The 26,332-nt window shown below is 38.8% G+C and overlaps 1 protein-coding gene across 1 annotated transcript in view; it reads right to left on the bottom strand.

Moving 5' to 3' along the window:
* SPATS2L (spermatogenesis associated serine rich 2 like) overlaps nucleotides 1–24,633 on the bottom strand; it is a 41,521-nt gene extending 16,888 nt beyond the window's left edge. The window contains exons 1-6 of the mRNA XM_062498107.1: nucleotides 24,580–24,633; nucleotides 14,285–14,393; nucleotides 10,773–10,822; nucleotides 10,101–10,347; nucleotides 5,310–5,510; nucleotides 4,771–4,906 (exon numbers count right to left, since the gene is read on the bottom strand). Coding sequence (XP_062354091.1) covers nucleotides 4,771–4,906; nucleotides 5,310–5,510; nucleotides 10,101–10,347; nucleotides 10,773–10,822; nucleotides 14,285–14,393; nucleotides 24,580–24,618 — 782 coding nt within the window. The 5' untranslated portion in view covers nucleotides 24,619–24,633. The remainder of the gene's footprint in view (nucleotides 1–4,770; nucleotides 4,907–5,309; nucleotides 5,511–10,100; nucleotides 10,348–10,772; nucleotides 10,823–14,284; nucleotides 14,394–24,579) is intronic.
* Nucleotides 24,634–26,332: the final 1,699 nt, after the last annotated feature.

Below are 26,332 nucleotides of genomic sequence, written 5' to 3'. Positions count from 1 at the left end.
GAGAGAAAAACAGCACAGAACTCTTGTTCAGTGTAAAGCAATACTAGTCCTGGTCTTTCCAGCCACCTGCCCATCTCCAAACTACCACAGCACAAACAGGCAGCTCTCATCTGGTGCCACTGATTCTGGGCTACAGGTGACACAAAACCATCATCTTTACAGTCTGACAAGCAGGGGTCCCAGAAAGGGGCAACTGTGTTCTCACTGCTCTGCAACTGTGAGCACTGGCACCACTGCTCACTACCCCACACTGAGTCAGTACAGACACAACTATGTAAGTACAGACATAATTCTATTATTTTAGATTACTTCTTCCCCCATTCAACCACTCCTCTGCTTTAAATTAGAAAACAATATAAAATATGCTTAGTTTTCCCCAAAAATACAGCACATGCTTTCTATTACCCTGAATCTATTTTAATATATTTTTAAATTGTCAGTATTGCCAAACTCCATCTTCCCAGCATTATGTCAGAATATTTTTTTTTTTAATCTAGCCTATGGTAAAGCTTTCAACTGCTTTTTCTTCACTCCAAAAATTCAGTTGTGTTGGTTTTCAAGCTCTTTGCACGGCACTGGACATACCAGTATCTTAGAAAAGTGAAGAGAAGCTTGTATTTATGTGCTTCAGTTCTGCATGCAGTGTAATTAAACCTGGTTCTTACTGTTTTCTACAGACTATTTGTGGCTGGCAGCAGACCATATGGGCAAGTAGCAGATGTTTCCTTTTAGTTTTCCATACGACTGTATGAATGCCCAATATGTGAAAATTATTTTCTGGCAAGAGGTGTTATGAGGAACTGTGTCCTTTTGTGCTCTCCACATTTCACTCTGATTTTCTGGGGCTCTCCTTTTATTCCTAGGATGGTTATTCCGTCTCTTGGTGGAAAAGAAGTGAGAACACAGTTAATGTCTGTATGTTTAAAGCTTGGCAACAAATGTCTCAAGTGTATCTAGTGAGAGAAGAGTTCATTTAACTTTAACCTTCCCCTGCAACTTAAGGACTACTTGACAGCCTTCTTTTCTGTGGTCTACACTACTGTGGGACATGGCTGCACTGATATATTTTATTTTGATGTAGTAAGGGGAGCACCTTATGTTCTCACTCACACAAAGGTATTCCTGAAAACCACAGACCAAAGCTGAATGCAATGAGGAGAAATACTGGATCAAGGAGTACTACCAAGAAGATTTTTCTCCTAAGTAACACTGACCTTCAGCTTGTTTTGCTGAGTGCTCTCATAACCTTGGGAAAGTAATGTCACAAAAAGCCCAGCAAGAGCAGGGGTGACCAGAGTGCTGGATGACAGCAGGAGCACAATCCACATGAGACTGCAAAACACTTACTGTGTTTCGTCTGCCTGGTCCAGCCCATGGCTTGTAAAATGCTATAGTGTCTTCTGGAATGAAAAGAACTGAATAAATGCAAGCTGTTATCACTTCTTCTGACTGCACAGAGAATTATTCCAGTAAGCAGAAACTTCAGTGAGGCTCTTTAAGAAAGAGGAAGTGAGCCCAATGCAGTGTTTTTAAATAAACATCTTTCTGGGATTGTTATTTGCCCCATTTTACTACAGGTCAAAACTGAAGTAAGCATTTCATTTCCCCCCCCAAGCTTTTACAGGGGTTCACAGCATATCCACTCCCTAGCACTGTTTTTGAGATTGTCAGAGGGTATCCACTATTTTGGCAGATAGGTTACTTTTTAAACAGAAGTACATGTTCAGGAGTAACTTCCCTATCGGTTAGGTCATGCTGTGAAATACTCAGCCCGAGAGAAACATGGATTTTCACTGGCAGCAATCACCCAATAGTTTCTGCTGTTAAAAGAAGTTCTTGTGGATGTTTCTGCTGAAGCTTTCAGGACATCTTAGGTCACATGTGCTATTCATTTAACTCCATAATAATGGTTTAATTTACTGTCTGGAAGTAGAAGGAAGATGCATGATATTATCATTGCAATCTTAATTCTTTCTGTGATTGGTAAAATAATGGGAAGATTTAAAAAACCAAAACAGATCATCACAAAGTTAAAAATACTACTGACTCTTGCAATGCAGTTTCGATTCTGACCTCGATAACAAAAAAGGACACAAAAGTGATCTTATATCCTATTATCGAAGGAAGAAAAATAAACCCAAAAGAGACAAATTAGTATGTGTTTCAGCATTCAGCTGCAATGCAAGATAAAAGCTTCTGACTTCATGACCAGCCCTTAGGTGGTGACAGCTGTGTGGAACAGGAAGGGGTTACAGTACTGAGCTCATTCCAGGACTCCTGGCAGAACACAGACAGCACTTGGTGGCTGTTGTATCTGCTGTCCATCCCAACCAGCCTGCACTCCAGCAGGAACTGGGAGAAGAACTTGGAAAAAGCTTTGGAATCACAGTGGAGACCTGACAACATTCCCTTGCTTTGGTCACTCCATAGTATTCTGGGGGCAACAGTTCAGCTGAATTCCTTCATTTTTCCCTGACAGACAAGTTTACTGTGCCACAGTGAACCTCCACGCCAAAGGAGGGTAATAAGTATGCTCACTTAAAACCTTATCCTCTGGAGCAAGGAAACTCCCAGGTAAGTAACACACACTAAACCACAAAGCTCAGGAATGCAATGGGGTCCTTGCATGAGGTCTGAAGCTGTATGTATCAATGGTTCAGGTGATTTCTACCCAAATCCTGCAAATCTACAGCAGTTGTCAGGGACTTTTTGGAAACAAGACATTAAACCAGCTGTGCCCATGTTCCTCAAAGTTTAGGCCACAAGATCACATGAAATACCACAAAACTCTCTTTAATTTTAGCAAAGAATATGTTAAGTCAGGCAGTTTACTGTTTAAACAAAAAATCCCCTTCATTCATTTGAAGAAAAACCTAAATGTTAGACTTTTAGGAGCTGCCAAAAGCAACACAGCCAGCACAGAGATTTCCATAAACATCTCCTGACATTGTACTGTCCTCGTTGCAATGTTATGCTGAGGCACAAATATTCAGATCACAGATCTGTTTCATTCTAGAGCTTCCAGCAGTCTCCACTTCAATAATTTTTAGGCACTGAAGCTGGTAGGAGGCAAAATGAATGAAGCCTATTGAAAAGTTTTCCAGGCTATTTTCATCATTTTAAGTACTTGCATTTACAAACTCTTTTGGGGTATTTTCGTATTAGGCAATACACTTTATTGTTTTTCAAACTAAAATATGAACACATGAAAAATGAAGAATTTCAGTTCTGAACTTACTACCTCCCTGCACTTTTAGATCATGAAAGAATTCTAAGTCTGTTCCATGACAGAGTGACAATTGTTTAAAGACTGAATTGCCTGTGACTGCCTACAGCCAAGGTGGGACATGTGACGTAAGGTGGTTTTAACTGCTGAAAATAAAAAAAACTGACTGTGAACTACACAGCAACTACAGATTCAACTATAGTTTTCTCAGAGAAAAGGTTCCCTCGAAGAACTACCAGAAAAAGGTGCAAGGAGATGATGAACTCTGCTCAAATTTTCTATCCCAAGAATCTTATTACTACATTTAAATCCATAAGCAAAAATCACTGTAAGGGCTCCACAACAATCCTGACAACGTTACTGAATTTAGTACACTGGGTGATCACAGCTCATATTCACTGGAGAGACAGAAACACAGCTCTCCCTGCTATACAGGAAAGTACACTGGGGGCTCAGTGAACCAGAATCTTCCCAAAAATCAGCTCAGCAGCACCTGGATTTTCTGCCCATACAGAAGTGGAGCCCCAGTGGCCCTAGAGTTACTTTAGATGCAACTTTGAAGACAGTGAATACACCACTGACGTCCAAAGTTAACAAACTTCTGCCAATAATACTGCTCTTTTATAAGATAGGCTCATAAAAATACTGCCAAATACAGTGACTGAATTAAAGGGGAAAGGTTTTTCACTCTTCTCTGATTTGCAACCACGTATTGTACATTTTAAAATTATTTATCTATTTACTTCAACACTCTCTAATGCATAGGTTTTGTATGACATCTATGCTTAACCAAGGCTGAGTGAAACTCAAAGCAAAAAATACTTTTCTATGACAAGAATATATACCAAATATGCAACTTGATACTGCAGCAATTATTTCTGCCATTGGTTTTGAAAGGGCATAGGTATACATGCTGAAGACCAGCAGTAATCAAAATTACAATGGAAAACAGACGAAAGACATTAAAAAATGAGGAAAAAGAGTAAACTAGAGATGCAAATTGGGAATTTAATGATGGATGGGAAACTTAGAAGGAACTATGAGGGCAAGTTAAGAGAACAATGGTAGGATAAGAAGCAAAGATGATAGGTCATGAAGAGACAGTGAAGAACTGTCTGCCAAAGGAGATAAGATCAAAGATTCACTATAGAAAGAAGAGCTTTAAAGAAAGTAAAAGAGACTTCTGAAAATCCCAGACAAGATATTTAGACAGCTTTCATTTGCTCATATATGTTGCCACTGAATCTGATAAAAAAGAATTAGGCCAAGATGGTAATTTAGAAGTAAAAAAAAAACCCTGAGTTTTTTTTCAAAGAACTTTATGTATGTATACAATGTATGCATGTATACAATATATGCATATATTATTTCCTGGCTGGTGAGGAGGATCTGAATGACACCATGTTTTGTTTTGGTTTTTTTTTTAATGAAACCAAATGCCACAAACAAAGAGGGTGTAAGTGACCCATCCCCGCTAATGCCAGTGGCTTAATTAGTCCCTGTTCTAAATGGAGCTGAAGGATCTCTGCAGCTGATTTACCTACCAGCTGTGTAATTCTGCAAAAGCAGCTTTGATCTTCTTCACTGAATTATCCACTTCCTCTTTGATCATCACACGGTATCTGGTTAGAGAAACAGTGCAACGCTGCAAGTCTTTTACTGACTTTTCAATGTTTGGCCCTAAAATAGAAAACAAAAATTGCACGGTAGTCAGAAAGTTGGTTTTAGTTTTCCTGAATGAGGCACCAGGAATAGTTCAACATATTTGCCCAGATTAGAATGAAGTGGTTATTCTACTGAAGTCCACAAATCCAACTTTTCCATAGTCCCTCCCTAGTGCTCTTCAGTTTCTAAACATGTTTGCTGAAATGCATCCCCCAAATCAATGTCAGAAAGGCATTATTAGTTCAAATTGTTCAGTTTAATATGTTAAATAGACCAAAAAATGTTTTACTAATTTTGTTATGATTTTGCTCATACTTTCCAACACATCTCTTTCTAACTTAAGTGAATTTGGAGTACTTTTCCTCGAGGCCTCAGCTGTTTTTGACCTCAGAATACAGCAACCAGAGACCCAATTTACCTCTTTTTTTGACTGAATCATCTGTCTTTGTTTCAAGTTGGGTTGACGCATTGGGTGATTTAACTGAGGAAGATTTTGACTTTGGCCTGCCTAGGTTACACTGGAGTTGAACTGATGACTGAAGGGGCTCATGCTGTTCTACTCCATTCACAGTCTTTGGGTTTAATTCCACAGAAACTCTCTGGCGTTCTCGTTCTCTGTCTGCAAGAAAGCATTAGGGAAGAAAACAGGGAGCTGTAAGATTAAGAAAGGTATGAAGTCTTACTGTTAAGTCAGAATGACTTTATGGTCTTCTCCTGGCACACATTCTATAGAACTTCAGAGAGCTCTGACAACAAATTAAATTGTTTTGGTAATTAAACACTAATTGGAACACTTCCTTATTTCAACAGTGTATAAAAGAAAAACCTCAATAAAAAGATCAACTCTTTCATGCCAATAGGAAAAATACCTCATAACATAAAAAGCATGCTACCAATTATAATATTTGCCCAAGTATGTGTGTGTGTGTTTATATATATATACAGCACACACAGAAATGTTCCTAATTTTATCAGCAGTTTAAAAGCACTGATTAAACATTCCTACCTGAAATGCTTACCTTGCCTGACTACAGATTTCTATCAAAAGCTGCTGCTAAGAGGAACCAAGCAGGAAATGAAAGTATGTCAAAGACTAGGCTGCTGGTTTCAACAGCTTCAGAGGGATAAGATAATGCCTGGGACTGTTTGGCTGCCACAAGACTACCTGGTTTTAATTTCCAGAACTCCAAAGGGATGGATTCAAGATACCAGCATCATAACAGAGGAACAAGCAGCCAAAGCATGATGGTGAAAACTGACAGGCAAGGCCAGCTATTACTGCCACTGTGAATTTTAGTTACAAAAAACAAGCACAGAAAGTGATTTGTTGTGTTAACTAATTTTTCTAATTTTTGCACTCACTTTGATGAATGGATGGTTCTTCATTCTGATGATGCTTTTTATGCATCACTTTATTCAACTAATGATTTATGGCGTCTGGAGAAAAGGGACTTGTCAGATTAACAACTGGATTACGACCCATGGAATGGGATAAACACTGCTGGGATTGAGGGGTATCACATGGACAGGTGCAGCACACCAATTAGTGACTTCTTTCTGCCCTGGCTAGCCATTACAACAGGTGGAAAGCACATCTTGGCATGTTTAACTGCAATCATGAAATACCAGAGAAACCAGGAGGAACATCAGTGCTCACATTTTAAATCAGCTTTTAAGGGCTTTAAAAGGCTGAGTCTGAAAACAGAAAAGGTATCTTGCATAAAACAGTATGTTAAGAAAGTAGTGAAAAAAGTAAAATAAAACTGAATCTGTGAAAGCAAGAAACACCAGTAATGCAGCACTCTGAACATGCCAAAGGTTTGATGCCAGCACCAGTCCTGCACACAGTGGGGAACTCTCCTGTGAGAGAGCTGCCACTAACCCTGCTCAACCCTGGCTGCATCTCACACAAATGCAAACACAACATTCTTTAGAAACCAAGGCTTTCTACTCTCAGTTGAGGCTGCCCTTCCTATATAACTAACAGGTAATTAGAAACCAGCAGTATAGAAGCTAACCTATAAAGAAAGGCCAGAGCTCTTCAGTTCTGACCCTAAGATTTGATCTGAAATTTGTTGTTAACATGCACAGTTGTTTTTACTGCATTTAATTAGCAGCTTTGGTACACTTGTCAAGACAATTATAAACCTGACAGCTTCCTGCCTAAAGAAGGTCACCTAGAACAATAATTATACTCTAAATTAAACTTTTTTATTATCTTTTGTCTGCAATATACTTTGACTGTTTCTTCCAAAACTACACGTGAGCTACTTTGAAACCCAGCAGAAAGATGCCCAACACAGGGTAGCAAACAGTAGTTTTGTATGCTGCAGCTGAACTTTTAAATTTGACTGAAGACAATCAACGTAACTGAAAACAGATGGAGAAAGTCTGCAGCAAGTCTCTGAAAACTTGCACCAGCTAAGACACATGTATAACAAACTCTAGGAACAAAGTCTGTCAAATATCTGCAAGAGAAGTCAAAAGTCTGGATAAGAGTAGCTGCAAGTGAACTGTTACATTGTTTAGTACGTGGTGGTTTGGAACTTCAGCACCAGTCCATCGTGTGACATCGGCTGCATTAACAGTCAAGTATGACCACACCTGCCAGTAATGGCAGCAGCCCAGATTAACTTGCTCTGAAATCTGCTGAGCTGCCATCTTCAAAATGAATGGTTTATCTTCTTGCAGCAGCTTGCCATTCAATACCTTTCAAATCAAGTGAACCTCATGGATTCTTCGGCTGAAAGAAGAAAAAGGCTGTATGTCCCCTGAGATATAAACAGGAAGTTTGAAAGATTCATTAAAAATCTTCCTACATGAAAAGTAAGTAGGGGAGAGATCAGGATCTGATTTTACCAAAGCCCCTGCAAAAGCAATAGCATGGCAAGGCAGCACTAAATATCCTTTCAGTGCATTCACACTTTGGCTTTACAAGGCCATGCACAGAAAGGGTAACAGCAACTATAGATGTCTAAGAAGAAAGATGGAATAATGACAAGAAATAAGTAGAACTGAACTAAAAGCAACACCAAATGTTTCTGCCTCTAATTTTCTATGGAGAAATTCTGCATCCTCCCTTCTGGCTCCTCAATTTCCTTCCAGGCTGCTGGGATTTTATGGCTCTAAAAGTCCTAATCTCACAGACTGGGAGCTGGTATGGCAAAGCTTCATGTTCCTCATGGGGAGGAAAGTACTAGGGACTCCCAAAAGACACCTATGATCCTGAGCTGGGAGCCCTCTGAAGGAGACTGAAATGCCTACAGTAACATTGATTGGACAGGGAGGGAACCCAAACAAACAAGCCAGACGAGGACAATACAAAGGAGATTACAACACAAGAGAGCAATAGGAAACAGGTGCACTTTGGACTCACTTCAACATTTCACACTGCTTTGAAAGAGTTTCTGTGACTTGCTCAGAAACTGCAAGGGCACAGCTGCTGGCCCCCAAAGGATCCTGATCACTTCAGCACAAATGTAACAATATGAATACAGGTAGCTTTTGACCCTAAGAAAGTGGTTATCATACTGACTGCAAAGAAAAAGATATTAGTGCAACTGAAAGTGAAAAAGAAATTTTCTTCTATTAAAAATTTGCCAGGAAATTATTTTACTATGTAAGGGAAACTTGAATATTAAAGTTTCAGGTTTTCTTTTCTCTGTATTTCCTTTCCTTTATTTTCTTTTTTTTTTTCTTTCTTTTTTTTTTTTTTTTTTTGGAAGGTCTCTCTCCAGGAGAGACATGCTTAAGTTGAAAAAAAGTTGTAAAGCTACAGGAATTTCTCATTTGACACTTGCAAAAGCAAAGAAAAATCTCCAGATACTTTTTGTCCTTTATATGTACAATGAACTCAACTATTTCAAAGAGAAAAAAGTAGGATTGAAACCCACTAAGCCATAAAAAGACCACTAACAGCATGGGTACTCTTCTTGCCTTCTGTACCCCCTAGAAAACACTCCCCCATAGGAATTAATTCTACATATCTTTATTCATGCATGTATCATTTCAAAAATGCCACTCTAAGAAGCCTGGTTTATACCAGAAATGTTTGTGTCCTGCAAAACAAGTGGCAAAAATGCCTTTAGTATTGTGGAAATTCAGAATTTTCTGGCTTATGGCATATTTTATCCAAAGCTAAGTGGGAGTCTAGCAAGGACAGAGAGTGTATCTCTGGTCCTTTGTGAGGCATCAAAATTTTAGGACAAAATTTCTTGGTAAGTAGTCTGTTTGGCTGCTATAGGTTACATAGCCTTCATTTAATTAATCAGAGTCAGTGTCATCGAAAAGCAGTAGATAATTCATTTCAGGACAATTATTACATTGGCATATTCCATTAAAACGGGGTTTGAGAGCTGCATTTGCAACCATGGAAAAAGGGATTTCAAGGAAAGGTCTTAAGACACAGGAAGAAAATACTAATAGCAGCAATAATCCAGGCCTTTCAGACATCTGAAATGTGAAGAGCTGAAGAAACACTACCAGTACTGACAACAATTAAATATGAGCTTTATGAACTTGTAGGCAAGAGCTTTCACAGAGCTTCTGCCCCAAAGCAGTGAGTTTGTTCACACTGGTGTTGGTATAATCCTAACTCTGGACTTAGTAGGCTGAGGAAGTTTCTTTCTCTTTTCTGTGTTACTGCCCTCCCAGTTTCAGAAATGGTAACTAGATCACTAGACCCTGTGAGAAACCAGGTGCATGTGCTAAAAGGCTATCAAGAGTGCCTTTCCACACCACAAAGGCCCTCCCTTCCCTGCTAGGAAAAGCCAGTGGAGGTCTACTGTGAATAGCCTGTGTAGGGAAGATGAGAAAAAGAAAAAATGGGCTAGTTTGGACTAAGCAATAAAAAAATCCAGTAATATGCCACAAGCTCGTAGTGCTCAGATAACTTTACCCCATAATTTTGCAAATAATTTGACACTCAAGCTATTTTCTAACCCTGCATTCTTCTGTATTTCTACCTGCAATATTCTGTATCAGCTGGGCTGCCTATAGGAGAAGAAAGACCTTTGGCAAGGAAACGTATTGCAAGATGAATAGCGTACAGATATAAATCTATGAGCATGACTTTGATAGCTATGTGCATTTTTTTTCCACAAAAACATCTCTACAACATCTTCATGGCAATAAAAATACCATGATCTTTATGCCAACGAAGGCTTGGCTACTGCCAGTTGAAAAGGTGCTCTCTGTCAGATGAACTGACCTTTGATTTCAGGACAGTCCAGTGCTGACCCTACAAATCCAGAGCCTTTGTTCTCAAGAGGAGTGGTTTCCAGCTTCTGATTGGCAGAACCACGGCCAGAGTTGTCCTTAGGGCATCCTGTGACATCCATATGACAGTCATTTATTCGCTGAGGCTCTTGAGATGCCTTCTCAGGATCACTATTCTTGCTTTTAGGATCTTTATTGCCTTGGTGCTGTTTAGATTTGCTTCTTTTTCTCCTATTGTTCTAAATGAAGAAATATCACAAGAATAGAGATACCACTCAATGCATATCATACAAACTCAAAATACAATCATGAAGTTGAGCACTGTAAGTGGCTGTGGCTATTCAGGATACAGTTTCTTATTAAAAGTGTTTCTGTGCATGGGTTATTTTGGGATTTGTCCCGTGCTTATCCAGGGTCTGATTCCCACACCCAGGTACATGCATGTTCTGTCCCAGAAATTCACTCAGAACAGTGGGCTTAGTGAGACAATGACAGAAGAACAGGATTAAAATAGTACACACATTTGCTTTCAAGTACTGTCTACAGGTGTGAATGAAATCACCTGTGATAGAAAAGGCCAAGTACTGACCCAAAGGATTACAATTCAAGTACGAACAGCTGACAAGTGATTTAAATGCCTTGACTCTCAAGAGTAAGTTCTTACCTTCTTTTTCCCTGTCATATTCCATTCCTTTAAAACCTGAGCTGCGCTGCCTAGAGAAAGGAAAGAAAAACATTTCAACAAAAGTTCAGCTATGAAAAAGGACCAGTGTGTTCATGATCAGTTCCTGGTTTCCTAGCCGAGCAGCCTTTCAATTTGTTGTGAATTCTTTTATGTGGGGAGAGAGAACAAAATGGACACTGCTGCCTTTCTTCTTCCTAGTTACCTGTTTTAATTACACTACTTACAGTGGATGGTCTGCTTGCAACTACTGAACTGGAACTACTATTATGCACTTCATTACACAAAGTGATTGTGTGCCTAACTTAAAACATTAGCGTAAGACCCAGAAAAAGAAACACTCAAATCTCTTGCCTGAAAAGGAAAGTATCTCAGCACCCAGAGGCAACCCTGAGTACACTAAATAGTCCACCCTGACTCTAGAGCCTCTGAAAGTTTTAAAAACTTTTGGTATTTTTATCACATATTTTCTATGTGTTACCTGTCATCTTCAGAAGATATAAGAGTACAAAAAGTAAAGAATTAGCAACCAAAAGAGTAATTTTGTGGACTCTTGAATAAAATCTGCATCACACAAACGCAGCAAACTTAGGCCTGGCAGAGAAGAATGGCAAAAAAATAATACTGAAAAGTAATTACAGCGATACATGAAATTCTGCCAGCCATAATGAGCTGCTTAGATAAATTTATGGAACAAAACAGGCAGAGCCTTGGTCAGACCAGTGCTTGCTGCCATGTCAGAAGAAAACTCTTCTCCTTCTAATCAACATTATCATTTTGTTCATCTGGAGCCTACTGCTGAAAATAGATCTCATGGCAAGCACGCAGCCTGAATTGTCATCCAAACTACTATGGCACTATCTGCCACAACAATATTCTTAATCACCATCAGGTTAAAGGTCTTCTGCTTGAATTTAACAATCACTTTACCATCACAAATCTAGTAACTATTCAATTATTAGCTTTTTCAAGTGGATTTCATACTCACCCATTCTTCTCACTCCTTTCAGTGAAATCTTGGTATTACAACTAAGAAAAATTACTGTTTTCAGACCACCATGAGTTGTCAACTTGTATTCAGCCTAAAATGTGTGAGGCTTTCAGATGTACCAAAATTACCCTTCTATCACAATAGACCAGATCCAAGATTATCTGGTGAGCCTATCACACACAACAGGAAAGATTATGTATCTTGCTAAGCCAAATTTGTTAAACTGTGAAAAAACTTGCATGGAATCCATCAAAGCCACGTTTTATTTACTAGATGACATGACAGTGCAGACGGAAGGCTAAGACAACTTCTATTTCATGTATACCCATATACATATTTATAATTAGTTGCACACATACTTATGTACATGTAAGTACAATCCCCTCTCCTAAAGGTATATCATCATTTGACAGGCACCATATTTCTGTATGAAGTAATAAACACTTGCTGCCCATTTTAGTCCGTGATGCTGAAAACATGTGATTTCATGTGACAGCTTTGTTAACTGTTTTCACAGTAGCAACCTTTTTGTGCTGGCTGGTGGTGTCTTTTGCTTTGCTTCTCTCAGCTTCCCTGGGAATACTATGCATGCTGAGAGTTACTTTAGGGATTCATCCAACTAACCTCTGTTTCTTCCAACTGGAAATGCACTAACTGTCCAAATCCCAAAACCCTCATTTGAATCCACCAGAATATTTTCTCAAACATATCCACAAAGCAGCTGAACAGACCTTCTGATTATGCTGAATTAGGTAAACTAGCAGAGCAAATAAAACATTTGAATTCTCTTTCACTTAAATAAAATTTTACATATATAATAAAATTCATTAACAGAGGCATCTCCTAAATGTCCCTCCAGATACGAAGCAAGGTAGGAAACTAAATTTGAACATTTCTTGATTCAGCAAGCACCACCTCTGAGAGAAGCACTGCATGGAGGTGGCTCAGCCTTTCCATTCATCATGGCCACCCCAATGTTCTTCATTGAAGGACTTATCAGTGGGTGTTATTTCAATCTTAGCAATTTTTGTCATTCATGTGAAAAAATATTTCAGTTATGCATTCTATCCACAGTGGCAGCTGTGTGGATAGGTATCTTTTCTCTCTTTCCAGACAGTAACAAATACTAGCTATTTTCATATACTCCCTCACAAAGGCTTGTGAACTGTAATCATGAACTGGTGAAGTTGAAACGAAGATCATCTGAACATAACAGCTTGCTTTTCTTCACAACTTTATTGCACTTCTTGCAAAGCTTGTGTTTGCCCTGTTTCTTCCTTACAGCAGGTGATGACACATGGCTGTGAAACAATTCATAAGCCACAAGCAAGCCATGGTAACTTAGGACAAAATAAAATGAAAGCAACTTACTGAACAGTCATGGAACAATCCTCCACTACCTTCCCCAGGACACACATTACAGGAAAACAAAATTATTGCTAATTAGATGCATCACACCTTCCTTTCTCGCTGTGTGCACAGACAAATGCAATTTCAATACACCCCTCAGAGTATAACTGTCTGTGCAGCTGCCTGAAGCAGAGCCATATAGATTTGATGGAAGAATTTTGATACATTTATTAATAGTCCAGTTTGCTTGCATCTGCTTTTTGCATATTGGTAATTCCTAGTATATGATGCTTTTTGGCTGATACATTTCCGTAAGTTATTCCAAATCAAACACAAAAATATTCTTAAGTAAAATAGAATTAGTTAATTCAACTCACAATGTTTTAATAAAATATTAAATTAATTAAACAACTTTTTAAGATTGCAAAAATGAGGCATTTTTAAGATATACAGGGCCCTTTGATACCACCAAACTTCTACTATCATTTCTGTAACCCCAAGCTACAAAAATTTTGAAAGGACTGCTCATGATATACCATTACTTCTGCAAAGGGTTTCTTGAAGATTGTGGTGAAAGTTCAAAATACTTGACTTTATATACTTACCAGGAAAGTGGTATTAAAATACAAGTGACCTTTCATTAGAGACAGTCTCATGACACAAAATACAAACATGGATCCAGGTTTAAATGGCTCGAACTTTCAATGGAGTCTTGGTTCAGCCATTATAAATGTCAAGACTATTTGCAAAATTCAGATTGAGGTTTGAATGTCAATGTATGCATCGAGTACAGGGATTTAGGGGCCTGGTTATGGGTTTCAGAACTATCCTGAATTAGTTACTGTATCTTCAATAGTGAATGATTTCCTGACATATTACTTTAAAAAGCATTAACTTTCACACAGAATAAAGAAGCAGGTCTGCAGTAAGAATGGCTTCAGAAATGGCAAAGTCAGTAGAACAGATGAAAAGCCATGTTAAACTCATACTGTGAAGATGCAAAGGTGCAGACAGGAGGATCTATTTTTTATAATTAACACGTGTCACACATCGCATTTCAGAACTACAGAATATATTCTGAGCCACGAGAGACAACACTTTGGCATGTGATTGAATAGCTCCTGCATTAGTGAGAAAGGTACATTGTACTCACCATCCATGAAAGCTTGAACAGCCTTGTCTACATTGTTATCAAATTGCTGCAACACCAGTACTATCTCATTATTGCTTTTGTTCGGAACAATTGATCGGATTGCATTGATCTGTAAGTAAAAGAAGACAATAATGTGAATTTATCATAATTCTTTAGACTACAAGGAGTGCCAATGGGTGTTCATATAAATGCCTGTGCTCACAAGCACACAGCAATGTATCTGCACTAAGGAATACTCATCCTATCCTTACCCAGCCATGCAAAGAACGAAGCAATTTCTTCATGACATCAAATCACAGAACTGGTAGCCAGTAATCCAGGTAACAAATCCTACTCTCAAGTCACAGCAGAAGAACTAGCTTTATTCAGCTGACAGAATTTGGCCTTGTGCTTCTTTCCTAAATGGTCTATTCACTGCCAAGAGTCTCGACATATCACCTACGCAAATTTCGTCAGCACCCAACTTCTTCAAGGCTCTTGCATGGCCTTGCTACATCAAAGTTATGACTGATGTTTTTCTGGCATCTGAAAATCAGTCATATGCATAAAAACAGTGGGAGGCTAAAAGACAACATTTTAAAAAGTTCTAGTGGCTGCTCAACATAATTTCAGTTTGCTGTTCCATATACAAGTGACCAGGAAGCTTGTGTAACAAAATCCTGAACGAAGAACATGGGATGGCAAATGCTTCCTTCAGGAAACTGCTAATGGATGGGGTGTTACACCCACAGATAACTCTGACATGCCATGATTAAATTTCACAGCATTTTCCACTGCTGTACTGTCATACAGTATCCCTTAATACTAAATGGAATTCAACTCATGATGTTCTAATGAAATATTCCTACTGGAAAAACTTATTTTATTTATTGATGATCATTAATTTTCTCTTCCCTATATATTATAGCTATTTTAACGCTACCAAAATTTTACTAGATGAGACCAAAATGAAAATATTTAAATGTAATTAGCAAAGCAAAAGCCTATGATAAAAAATGAGACTGCAAAACCAGTTTAGCTGCTCCAAATTAGCTTTATGATCTTTCATATCAAGATATCCAGCATGTATTTACATTCAGAAACTTGTTATTGTCCTGCAAATGTTTATCTGGCATCCTCCTTTGTCATCTTCCTGTGGGAATACATCCTTGATTAGGGTGTACTTTATTTACTGAATCCCAAAGTCATCATGCTAATTGTGAAGCAGTGTGGTCTTTTTATTGTACTGTGAAATATAATTGCGAAAAAGTAATACGTGAAGGTAGAGCTGCTTAAGGGAATTAGGCTGGCTCACATGGCAAAAGCACTCACACTACCTTGTCTTGGCTGCCCTGTTAGGTGCTGAAGGACAATCTCTATGGAGTCTCCATCAACGGGGACATCAGAATGCTATCGAGAACACTTAAGTGCTCAAATTTGACCAAAACAATCTTATTTTTCTGTAGTATATTCACCCCACTCCTCAACCACTGTGTTTCCCTGTGCTGTATACTACTATAAACCAGGAATCATGGCAGGTTCTCTCAAGGCAGTGATAGGACAGCTCAGACTCCTGCTGCCTACTGGACTCAGCTTCAGAACTACAGAAGGCTCATACTTGGCTTCAGCACATTAGCTGATTTACTGTGCTCTGTCCATCATCCCATCACACCCCTCTCTGCAGCTCCACAATTGCCCACAACACCTCTCAGGTAGCAAGTCTGGCCTTGTGCTCGTGTCCTCCCCAAGGACCCTTTCCCAGAGGTCTGTCTCATGGTCTGATGTTCCACACTATGACTGAACCAGGCCTGCCCGCAGGCTCGCTCCCCAGCCAACAGAGGCTGTCTTGGAATATCTACTCAACAGGGGGAACTTTATGTTGACGTTCATACAGACTAGGCTGACAAGTGGAGTGCTTGAACCAGAGGTTGCAGTTACCAGGAACTGAGCAGAAAATCCCCTGTCTGCTCAAGTTTCTCTCTTCAGCTCACATGCATGCATGGGGAAGGAAGTAATGAGTGCAGCTCTCTGCTAGGTACTGCAGGCAGCCAAGTGAAAACTAACCCAGATCAATAGGATGTGAAGAGAAAGCCCTGGAAAAAGGAGTTTATTAATCTAGTGATTGTGGGCACAGGCATGCTGTTTACTGATAAACCAGCAACAAGTGTGAACTGAGCTGGCTCCACAATTAAAGTTGGCAAAGACACTAAGGTAGAACAAGGCACAAGCTGCGGTCCATTTTATGTTCAAACTTGCAGCTCTCAAACATTTTCATCATGTGGATTACATCTTTGTATTCTCACAAAAAACTCCCCTCTTCTTTCACAATCATGTGGATCATCTCTCTGCCTACTCAAAATTGCATAATCTCCTTGTGGTCACTGCTTACAGGAAAAACAGTAAAAGAAATATCTAGAGTATTCTAACCAATTTTAAACATAAGAACAAGGATCTCACAATGGCTTCTAGGTCCTACTTTGCTATGGAAGATCTGCAAGCCTCAGGAAGTATCTGGAAACAACCAAGTGAGCCTAAGACGTGACTTAGGGGATCAGGCAACTCACCACACAGTGCACTTTGGCAACTTCTTAAAGACAAGAAGAATATCTGAAGGGTAGAGAACACTGACACACAAGAACTCAACCAAGTAGGCTATGTTTTAGACTACAGAATCAACCAAAGGCTGTTTGCACTGTGTGATCTTTGTGAAGAATTTTTTGATTATAGAAAAATCAGAATTAAAAACTAAACTGTGCTTCATCCAACTAGTACTATAATTAAATACAAAAAGGTTACGGAAACATTCTAATTGTGCAGATAAACAGAAAAAAAACAGGATGATGATCTCAGGAAAAATGCTTAACAGTACAGAGAAAAGAAATTTAGCATATGACAACACTGTGGACACAGCCCTGGTTTAGTTGTACTGCTAAAAAATTTGATTTAGGGAATTAATATACTGTAAAGCTCAACAGTTCTACTGCCAAAATCCAACAACATTTTTTGTTGACTGCTGCACAAAAAATACATGGATTTATATTTTTATTTGGAAAATACAAAAAATTGAGAAGTTTAATGAAAGAATTCCTCAGGAAAAGAACACCAGATTGCAAAGGAAAGCATCCAAGACCTAGGAAATCCCAAATCAGAAGTTGGTTAGACTTTTTTAATCTGCTTCTCTTGTGTACATATGCTGTGATACCCAGGACACCTACAAGTTAATATTTTTCCTTTCCAGATTTGTGCAGTGATTTGTGTGGGTGAGTAGATGAAAACTAGAATTTGTAACCAGTAGGATGCATCAAAATTAATACACACATACATACATCCATATATATATATATATATATATATATATATATATCCATCTCAGTTCAGAAGCAACAGAGCAGAGATCCCAAAAGGTTTTATTCCAAAACAAAGCATTTTGTCTTGCAAATTTTTAGGAACAAAAGGGCATCATGTTACCATACTTCTTACAGAATTTCAAAGACAAAGGTCGGTGTGCCAGACATCAGATCTACAATACATGGAGTGTTTGACCAATGTTTTAATCCAGAATACATTGAACTGCTGCACACAGGCAATGAAAATGTCAGCAATTTCTGGACAGAAATTACTGACATATGGTTACAAGTCCCAAATTGTGACCTGACAGTGTATCTGGGAAGAGGACAAGGTATATGGAGGGAGACCAGACTTATATGACAGCCTCCACAGAGACACGCAAGTTTTAAGGTCCCTGATATTCCACCTCTTAGTCCTTTAACTCTGGTTTCAAATACATATGTAGATTTCTAGGTCTGAAGCTCAGCTCTGTCCCCTCATGCAAGAAGTGTCCCATTTGATCCTGGAAAGGGACCTGAAAAAGAAGAAGCCAAAGGGAAGGATAGGAAATTTCCTGACAGCATAAGCCTAACACAAAGGCATTTCTCCAAAGGTAGGTCATAAGAACCTAACACAGACTGCGAACAGAAGCGTATCAAAGCTCCAGGAATGTTTGACAAATGCAAGATGACAAGGTGGACTTACACTGCAGGGCTCAGTGTGAGCTGGATCTAGACACTCCAGGTATGCTGGCTCCTCTCTGGTTCACCTGCTAGCTCAGGTGATAGAACAGCCCTTGTGCTGGTACAGATACACACCTCACCTTACAAACCTCCAGCTGCTTGACAGAAGTCCATCACTTCCCATTCCCAATAAAAAAAACAAAACGTGTAGAGCTCATTTTTATTAGAGTGTGACAGGATGATGCCAGGGCAGGAGGTAATTCCTACCTTTCTCTAAACTGGTAGGCCTCAAACTCAGCAAGAATATCCATCTTCTTAATATGTAAGCAACAGATTAAGCAACTAGAATCATCTGGTATTTATGACTTCTCAACAGCAAGCTATTTTAAGAAATATTTAGCATCCTAAAGTATGAAAGAAAGTAGCAGAAGAATCTCTTACCAGGTAATGGCATTAATGCCATTCTGCAAAGGGTAGCTCAGCAATTGACTTTATTAAATTTCCACGTATGTGGGACAAAACATTTTTTTCCTACTTACTGAAAGCTGATCATAGGAGAAACAGCATTACCAGACAGACTACAGGGAAGTCAATTACTTTAATTATTCTGTGAAACATCCTGTTTTTATCCAGCATAGATTCCCAGTGAACTGCTGTCATCATGTAGGACACCAAGAGAATTCAGTAACATACCTTCAGAACCCAGATAATTAATGCTATTAATGTCAGCATTAGTTGAGAATCTGTCACTGACAGGAGTTAAATTCCTGGGCTTTCTCTCCCGCAGCCTAACAGGAAAGCACATTATTTTGTTTACTACTAAGAAAACTTTCTCTGAATTTCAGCTTACAAAAGTTACTTTAAAGTAATCACAGATCTAAAATATAAATCTGTTATCTTGAAAAAAATTGTACACAGTCAAGAACATGAAAGACAGAACCCAGGTCCACCCCCATTTAAACCCACAAGCCAGAGCTCAAGTCCTGATAATGCTTGGTGCAATTTGAGCCAGACTGTCTCATCAGGACCAGATTTCCACAGTCATGAGGATGTTTTTATCTGTCTCTTACAAAAAAATGTTGAGGACTGCCCAGAAATGGAACCAAAATTGAAAAAGGTTTCAAGTCCTGTCAGATAAGCTTCTACCTCACAATAAAATCCCCAAGGTCTGGTCAGATATACTTGACTATTTTTCTGATGATTACTGTTAAACATCTCACTTGGGGCAAATTTTTGGTTCACCTAAAAAAAAATAATAAATTAATTAATCAGTAACAGGCTATTTCTGAGGAATACAGCACACAGGAAAGGATGCTGAATTCTACTGCCTCGTGGTAGCTTACTCTAAATCCTCACAAACATCCATCTCACAAGACTTTCCAGGTAAGTCAAGCTCAAAAAGAAACAGAGCCCTCCTGGCAGTTGTGACACCAGATTATCTATTCCACACGCAGAACCAAGCTGACATTGATGTGTATTCCTCTAAGCCCTTTAGGTTCTCTGTCAAGTTTCAAATGGTTCCCAGGCAACTGTAACAACATGGACTCAATCACTGCCTGTTTGCTGCTCTGCTCCATCTGGTCCCCCTTGGCATCATCTCAAAGAGGATGTTTCTGGTGAATAAGTAACATATCCGGGGTTCAGAGAGTTTGTTTATGTATTTCTGACATACTGACAAATTAAACTCCTTTGCTGAAAGCTCACGGCTGTTCTGAAACCCCCGAACACAGCTGCTCCAATCCCCTTGAAGTAAGTTACTATTATGATCACTTAGAAATACTCTTATTTATGCTTGGTTAGGAAAACTAACCCTGATCCACCTTCACTTCATACTAAACATTAAGAGCAACAGATTTTCTCTAAGCTAAGAGCTAAATTAATTTATAAGTATGCTTATCAATAAACACAGACACTTCCTACTTTACTTCCACTGCATGTCATAGCAAATTTTTACATACACGTATACATCATTAAATTCCATTAGACCCCCGATTTCTCCCAAATCCTGCAAGTGAAGCAGGGAAGAAGGGCTGCCTGTAGAACACTGCTGGTTTTGATAATCTAGGAATTTAGCATTAGCAGATGTCCTGGCTACATTAAGCAAGAAAATGCATTTTAAAACCACTTTATGGCAGAATTTTGAACTTCTACACAAACATATTTCATGAACATAATTTGACTTGCTTGCCTTATGAGGGCGATTCTTACACTGGGGACATTTTTGCAGAAGCCTTACTAAGTTCACCCTGACAAACTGAACAAGTGTTGCTAATACCTCCTTTGAGCAAAATGACAGCTTTGATCAGATCTGTGCCTCTCTTTCTGCTACAATCTGTTCATCACCCTGATATCTTCCCATGATTTATTCCTAGTAAGCCCCAAAAAGCTCTACTTGCTGCAGTAAACTTCTTTAGACACTTGTCATGGATGTATTATTTCACCCTTATTCACCAAATAGAAACCCAGACATTCTAGTATGTTCTTTCAGGATTCATAAGAAGTTTGGCTTAGTAAGAACAGTTCTACTTGAGTGATGAGAGCACCATTTGCAGACATGAGTCTGTGAAATCCTCAACCCAAGTTAAAGGGTTTATCAAGTGACAAAAGTGCATTTTGACCAACTTTTCTGGTTTTTGAACAGTCCATCTACTTCAACAAGGGCAAAGAACAGCTGCAAAGGTCAACTTTAAGGAGAAAGTGAAATCACAGACTGGAAACTATCTTCTGTAATGCATGATTTTAAATTTACATAGTACTTCAATTCCTTCCACTCTAAATCCTACTCTTTCCTTGCATGCTGACTATTGCTTATGAAAACCACATTTATGGTGTAATGCAAACAAAACTGTGAAACCTCCAAAACCACATCTGAACAAAATTTCCTTCTTGCAGTGCTGCCCATCTGCTCCTCCAGCTCTGACACTTGAAATGACAAATGAGAAAGCAAGCCTTTCAGGAGAACTTCAGCAAAACTTCACTCCTAACAGAACCTCAAAAGAAGACTTTTCATCTGAATTAGTGTTTTGCTAATTCCAGTTGACAGCAGATCTCACTTGTTCAAACATGTTTAGACACACAGTGAATTTAAAAAAAAAAAGCCCAAAAGCAAGTCCTGAAGTTTAAACAAGTCCTGATATTTATTTGAATTAAAAACCAAAGTCACATGCCAGAGATGAATGGTTATTCTGGGGAGTGCCTGATATTCACTCTTCTCTTGTTAAACTAAGAGGGCTTAATTGTTGCAGGAGACAATACATCACTTGTCTTCCTCACTCCAATTGCTTCTGCTTTGGAAGCCTTGTAATTCAGAATCTCAGCACCTCTTCTGGTGCTGTACTAGGTTAACACTTGAATACCTCCTTTGATTTTATGGATTTTGGGTGCAAGCCAATGAGTTTGGCTCCTTTTACCCCTTAATTCAGTGAACTTTTGTGCATATGATCTGAACTACGTACAACACTCTGTCTCTGAAAATCCTGATACAAAAAAATAAGTTCTTACTTGTTTTCAGGCACAGAGATCATTATGAGTGTTATCAGAGGCAAGAGGGAGAGTTGCATAGTGAAGGAAGACTACAGGAAGGGTCAGAGCAGAGGGAATTATTCTGAGAGAGATCCTGATGGTAAACTTCTTATACGAATTATGCAGGCAATTAATGACCTTTGTGTCTGCTGAAATGCAGAACTTAGGTTATTCCAGAAAATCTGTGGGTTATATGCATGAAAATATGGTAATTGAAACAGTCCTGGCTCCTCCACAAGAGTATCACAGCTGCAGGAGTCTCTGCCAACTATGGAAACTTTCATTAGTCTTCCTAACATCACAGGCCAACATTTATATAAATCTCCTGGGGGAGAAAAAAGAAGATACAAAATAGAATGTTTAACCTATTGACTTTATGAACTATTTCAACTGAAATGCCAAGAATGAATTATACAAGTATCACTACCACAGTAGCATTCTCTTATGACTCAGATTCAGGGGTGGGGCTTTACAGAGCCTGGGTGTGAGCATAATGTCCAAAATGTCTGCACTGGCCTCACACTCACTTTTAAAACAGTGGCAGAGGTTCTACTTGCTTGAATAACTAGAAGCTGCTCATGGAGAGAACACAGGGAAAGGTCACCACTGGAAAAAAACCTCAAACAACTGCTCCCCCCCAAACAAAAGAACAAACACGCTGAAATCTGCATGGGAGCTGCAGCACATTTTTATCCCAGTGAAATAACCTTCAATTTAAGGAGAAACTAGTGTGCTACTTTTGCAGAAAGTTACATGAATAAGTATTTGTGTGCAGATGTACAGCTCCTTTGGCTTCATGCAAGTCTTAGCAAGATCAAAGTCTTAAATACCTTATGATCTGCAAGCACTAAGGCAGAAGAAAGGCAGAACTGAGAAGGGACTGTATTTTAGTCTGTTCTTTTAAACCAGGCCTGCTTGTATTTACTTTGATGGCAATGGATTTGTGGAGCTCAGCAGAAGTATTATATTTATAAACCTTGGGGTATTTTTACCCAGAAATATTGCCTCCCAAAAGGTGGATAAAAGTAAACATTAAACTCACTCTGCTTCAGTGTTGTGAGGCATGCCCATGGAAGCTCTGTAAGCTAAGTGAGGAAGGGATGTGATTTTGATTCTCTTACCAGCACACTGTAAATATGTCTGCTTCTCAAACATGCAAATGAAATCCTCGGGTTTTAGCAGTTTATGTGCAAATATTAGCAATGGCAGCTCTGCAGGACTTATTTGTTCAACTCTTTCCTCATATTTCCGCATCACTCAAAGACTTCTGAAGCTACAATCATTCACAGTTACCCAGTTTGTTGCTGCCCATATGGTAAACCAAATACAAGATATGAACTGAGCCACTGCAACCCTGCTTTAAAACCAGAGGGACCTGCCCAAGTGCAATGGATCTCTGAGCATGACACCTCCTCAGCTGGCATATGTAGACTGCATAAGGCTTATGCTGTTTGGTCACTAACCCTTTATGCAGTATGCTATTAATCTATATTTTCCAGAATAAAACCCAGTGATTTTGCAAAAGAATTTCAAGTGCTATTAAACTAAGTTTTCAGTTTGGCATAGGTATTTAGTGGCACTAAATACTGATGGAAGATACAGGAATAAAGAGTGGAATGATTTATAACAGAGTGTATTGATCCAATTGTTTTCCTGTCTTAAAAGGCATATGCTCATAAATATTTGATTTTGGGCACTTGCAGCAGATATCACACTTGGAACAGCAGATATCTACCACGAATAAAACTCCTGTTGCAGTTCCTCATTCTTAAACTTACAAAAGACAAACACACAATTTGTAAAATCCTGCACTTGTAAAACTGATTTAAATAAAAAACTTCAAGCTACACAGTAAATATGCAGAGCTTCAACTGGTTTACTGAGTTGCATTTTGAGAAATACTGTATACTTTACCTCTGAGCATTCTGGCACCAGGGAAAATAATTTGATGACATTACTTTCTACTGCAAAATCATCATGCTACTCAATTTTAAAACCCCGTGCTGTTATTAAGAACTAAGGTAGATATTCATCACCAAGACAGAGATTCATTTTGACACGCAAATCCTCAAGCACAATGAGCAACTGAGATATTAACAACAAATGTAACTTACTCAAAAAACAGGTAAGGCAACAGGTAAGGAACTGTTTCCCGTAAGGAGAGATAGAGTAAAAGAAGTTTTATGGTTAGATGGTCTCTTCACAATCTGCCTGCTGGGAGTCACAAAAGATCTCCTGACCTGCCTCATATCCTAACTAGCTTTAGGTCCTTTGCTGCTCCTGAAAGGGTGACAAGGCTCTAGCTCTAGCCAAGGATATGGAGAAGACTGACTCATGGAATGCAGTTAAAAGCAGACATGCTTTCATAGGAAAAAGTAATCAAGGACTTTTCAAGTCCTACACTTTTAGGAATTGCTTTAAGTATTATAGGTATAACATTTTTTGGCATAAAATTATTTCTAAAGGGCATGTTTCTTTAATGGTTGCATTTTGTACAGCAGCAACCATCCCAAAGTGCTGCTCTCCACAGCATTAGTGTGCACAGGAATTACAAGGGAATAAGAGAAGACTAGCTGACAAAATAGTCTCTCTGCAAAAAAGTGAAAATGCTTCTCATCAAGCAAAATTCAGATCAGTCCTATCAATACCTGTCTGTGTACTTAACTTCATGCACAGAGTCAATACATAATAAAGCTCAGTATGTGAACAGCACTGGAAAGAGCAAAAATTAAATATGTATACAAATACAATTTTGGTTTGCATTGTACTGTTACTTGAACCTACCTTCTCCTTGATATTTACAGGAGAATTGATTTCTGCCATCTCTGTTCAGAGGAGAATAGTGTCTCTGAAATGAGGAAAAAGAAAAATCAAAGAGATTAATTTGGAGGTTTTAGTTCCAACCTGTCAAAGCTACACCTGTAATGATTAATTGCATATGCGTACCTGTAAGTATTAGAGAACATGAGAACACAATGTCCTGCACAGCAGTGCTCAATCCTGCCAAAAGGTAAAGCTAGTCCAAATTTCCTACCCTCCCCAGATTAGTTCTGCAAGCACATTTAAAAATGCCTTATAGCTATGAATCTGAAGAGAAGGCATATCACACTTCTCCCAGCCATGTCTCCCATACCCTGCTCTGAGGCTGTAAAGAGCAGGAGTACCTTAGATGAACTCAGCAGCTCCTGTTTTCTCACTCACCAGCATCTTCAAATTTTGCCAAAAGAATTTATCAATTAATGCAGTCCTAAAAAGCAGCTAAATGTGCCAGGAGGTTGGGCTGACAAGTGCTGCATGGCTGTTTGTTGTTTGTTTTTAATTCAAAACTAATTCGGAGGATTTAGTCACACAGCTCCTACTGAAACTAACAGGGTCTGTAGATTTAAATCTCTAAGTCTTCTCTGAAAACTTGGGCACATGAATGGAATTTGCATGTGATTAAGAAACCCTGCAATATGCTTTCTATTTCCAGTTATGTGGCTGGGTAAGTGAGAGACACTCTACCACATGATGAAAAGTTAACATGGAAAGGAGTCCCATTGCCTAACCTTGCTGCCATCAAAACCAACTGCCTTAAATTTCACTAAGGAACAGAGCTGAATCTTCACACTTTAAAAATAAATCACACACAAAAAATTACAGCAAATACTGAGTCAAATTAAATACAAGCTTGGTTTGGTGACTCTATTGTACAGTGATAAAAAAGGTCTAGATACTGATATATAAGAATGAACCCTGAAGATCATTCTAAATTCTTAAGTTGGAACACCTCCTTTACCTCATTTGAGCATTTCCTATGTGGGCTGACACGTGTTCCAAAAATTCTTCTCAATCTCTTTTAATGCCCTTAAACAATCCTCCCTTAATTTCTTCTTTGAAACACAGAAGTTTGGTGGAGTTAAAACTCCAGAAATTAAGCACTTCTCTTACAGTATTCACTGACAATATTTAAGTCTTATAAATAATTTCTGTATGCACCCATTTTCTAACTAAAGAGATGAGAGTTGAGGAAGCATATGGGAAAGAGATAATAGGAAGAAGAAAAAGAAGTTCATTTGAGTTTTGGTCTGATGAAGAACCAAAAGACAAAAGTAACCACTTCCATTTTCATTCAGCTTTTAAAAAGACATGCTTGAAATGAGTAAGTTGCTCGTGCCATCTCCATTTTACTACACCATGAACAGATGCTCTACTAGAATTTTAATGCCTTTTACTTGTATTAAGTCAGTGGCTCAAATGCTTATTCAAGACTGGAGTCTTGTCTGATAAGGCTTCTTGGCAACTGGGCCAGTGTGTCCCTCTGAAGGCTTCACTGTTTCTGCACCTATCTCTGAGTGGAAGGCTGCCCTTCCTGCCCCATGTTACATGAAGAATGAAAGAGCTCAAATTAGTTTCTTTGTCAAGCCCACACAAAGGCTAGAAGCAGAATTAAAAACATGTCGACAGAGCAGACAGGAAGATCACACAGAAGGCAAGTTCAGGGCAATTCCATTTCCAATATTTAGTGTGTTCAAATAAGAAAAGAAAGATGTCGAGA

This window comes from Cinclus cinclus, chromosome 9, assembly GCF_963662255.1.
Source record: "Cinclus cinclus chromosome 9, bCinCin1.1, whole genome shotgun sequence".
NCBI lineage: Eukaryota > Metazoa > Chordata > Aves > Passeriformes > Cinclidae > Cinclus > Cinclus cinclus.
This window is presented reverse-complemented; position numbering and strand designations above follow the sequence as displayed.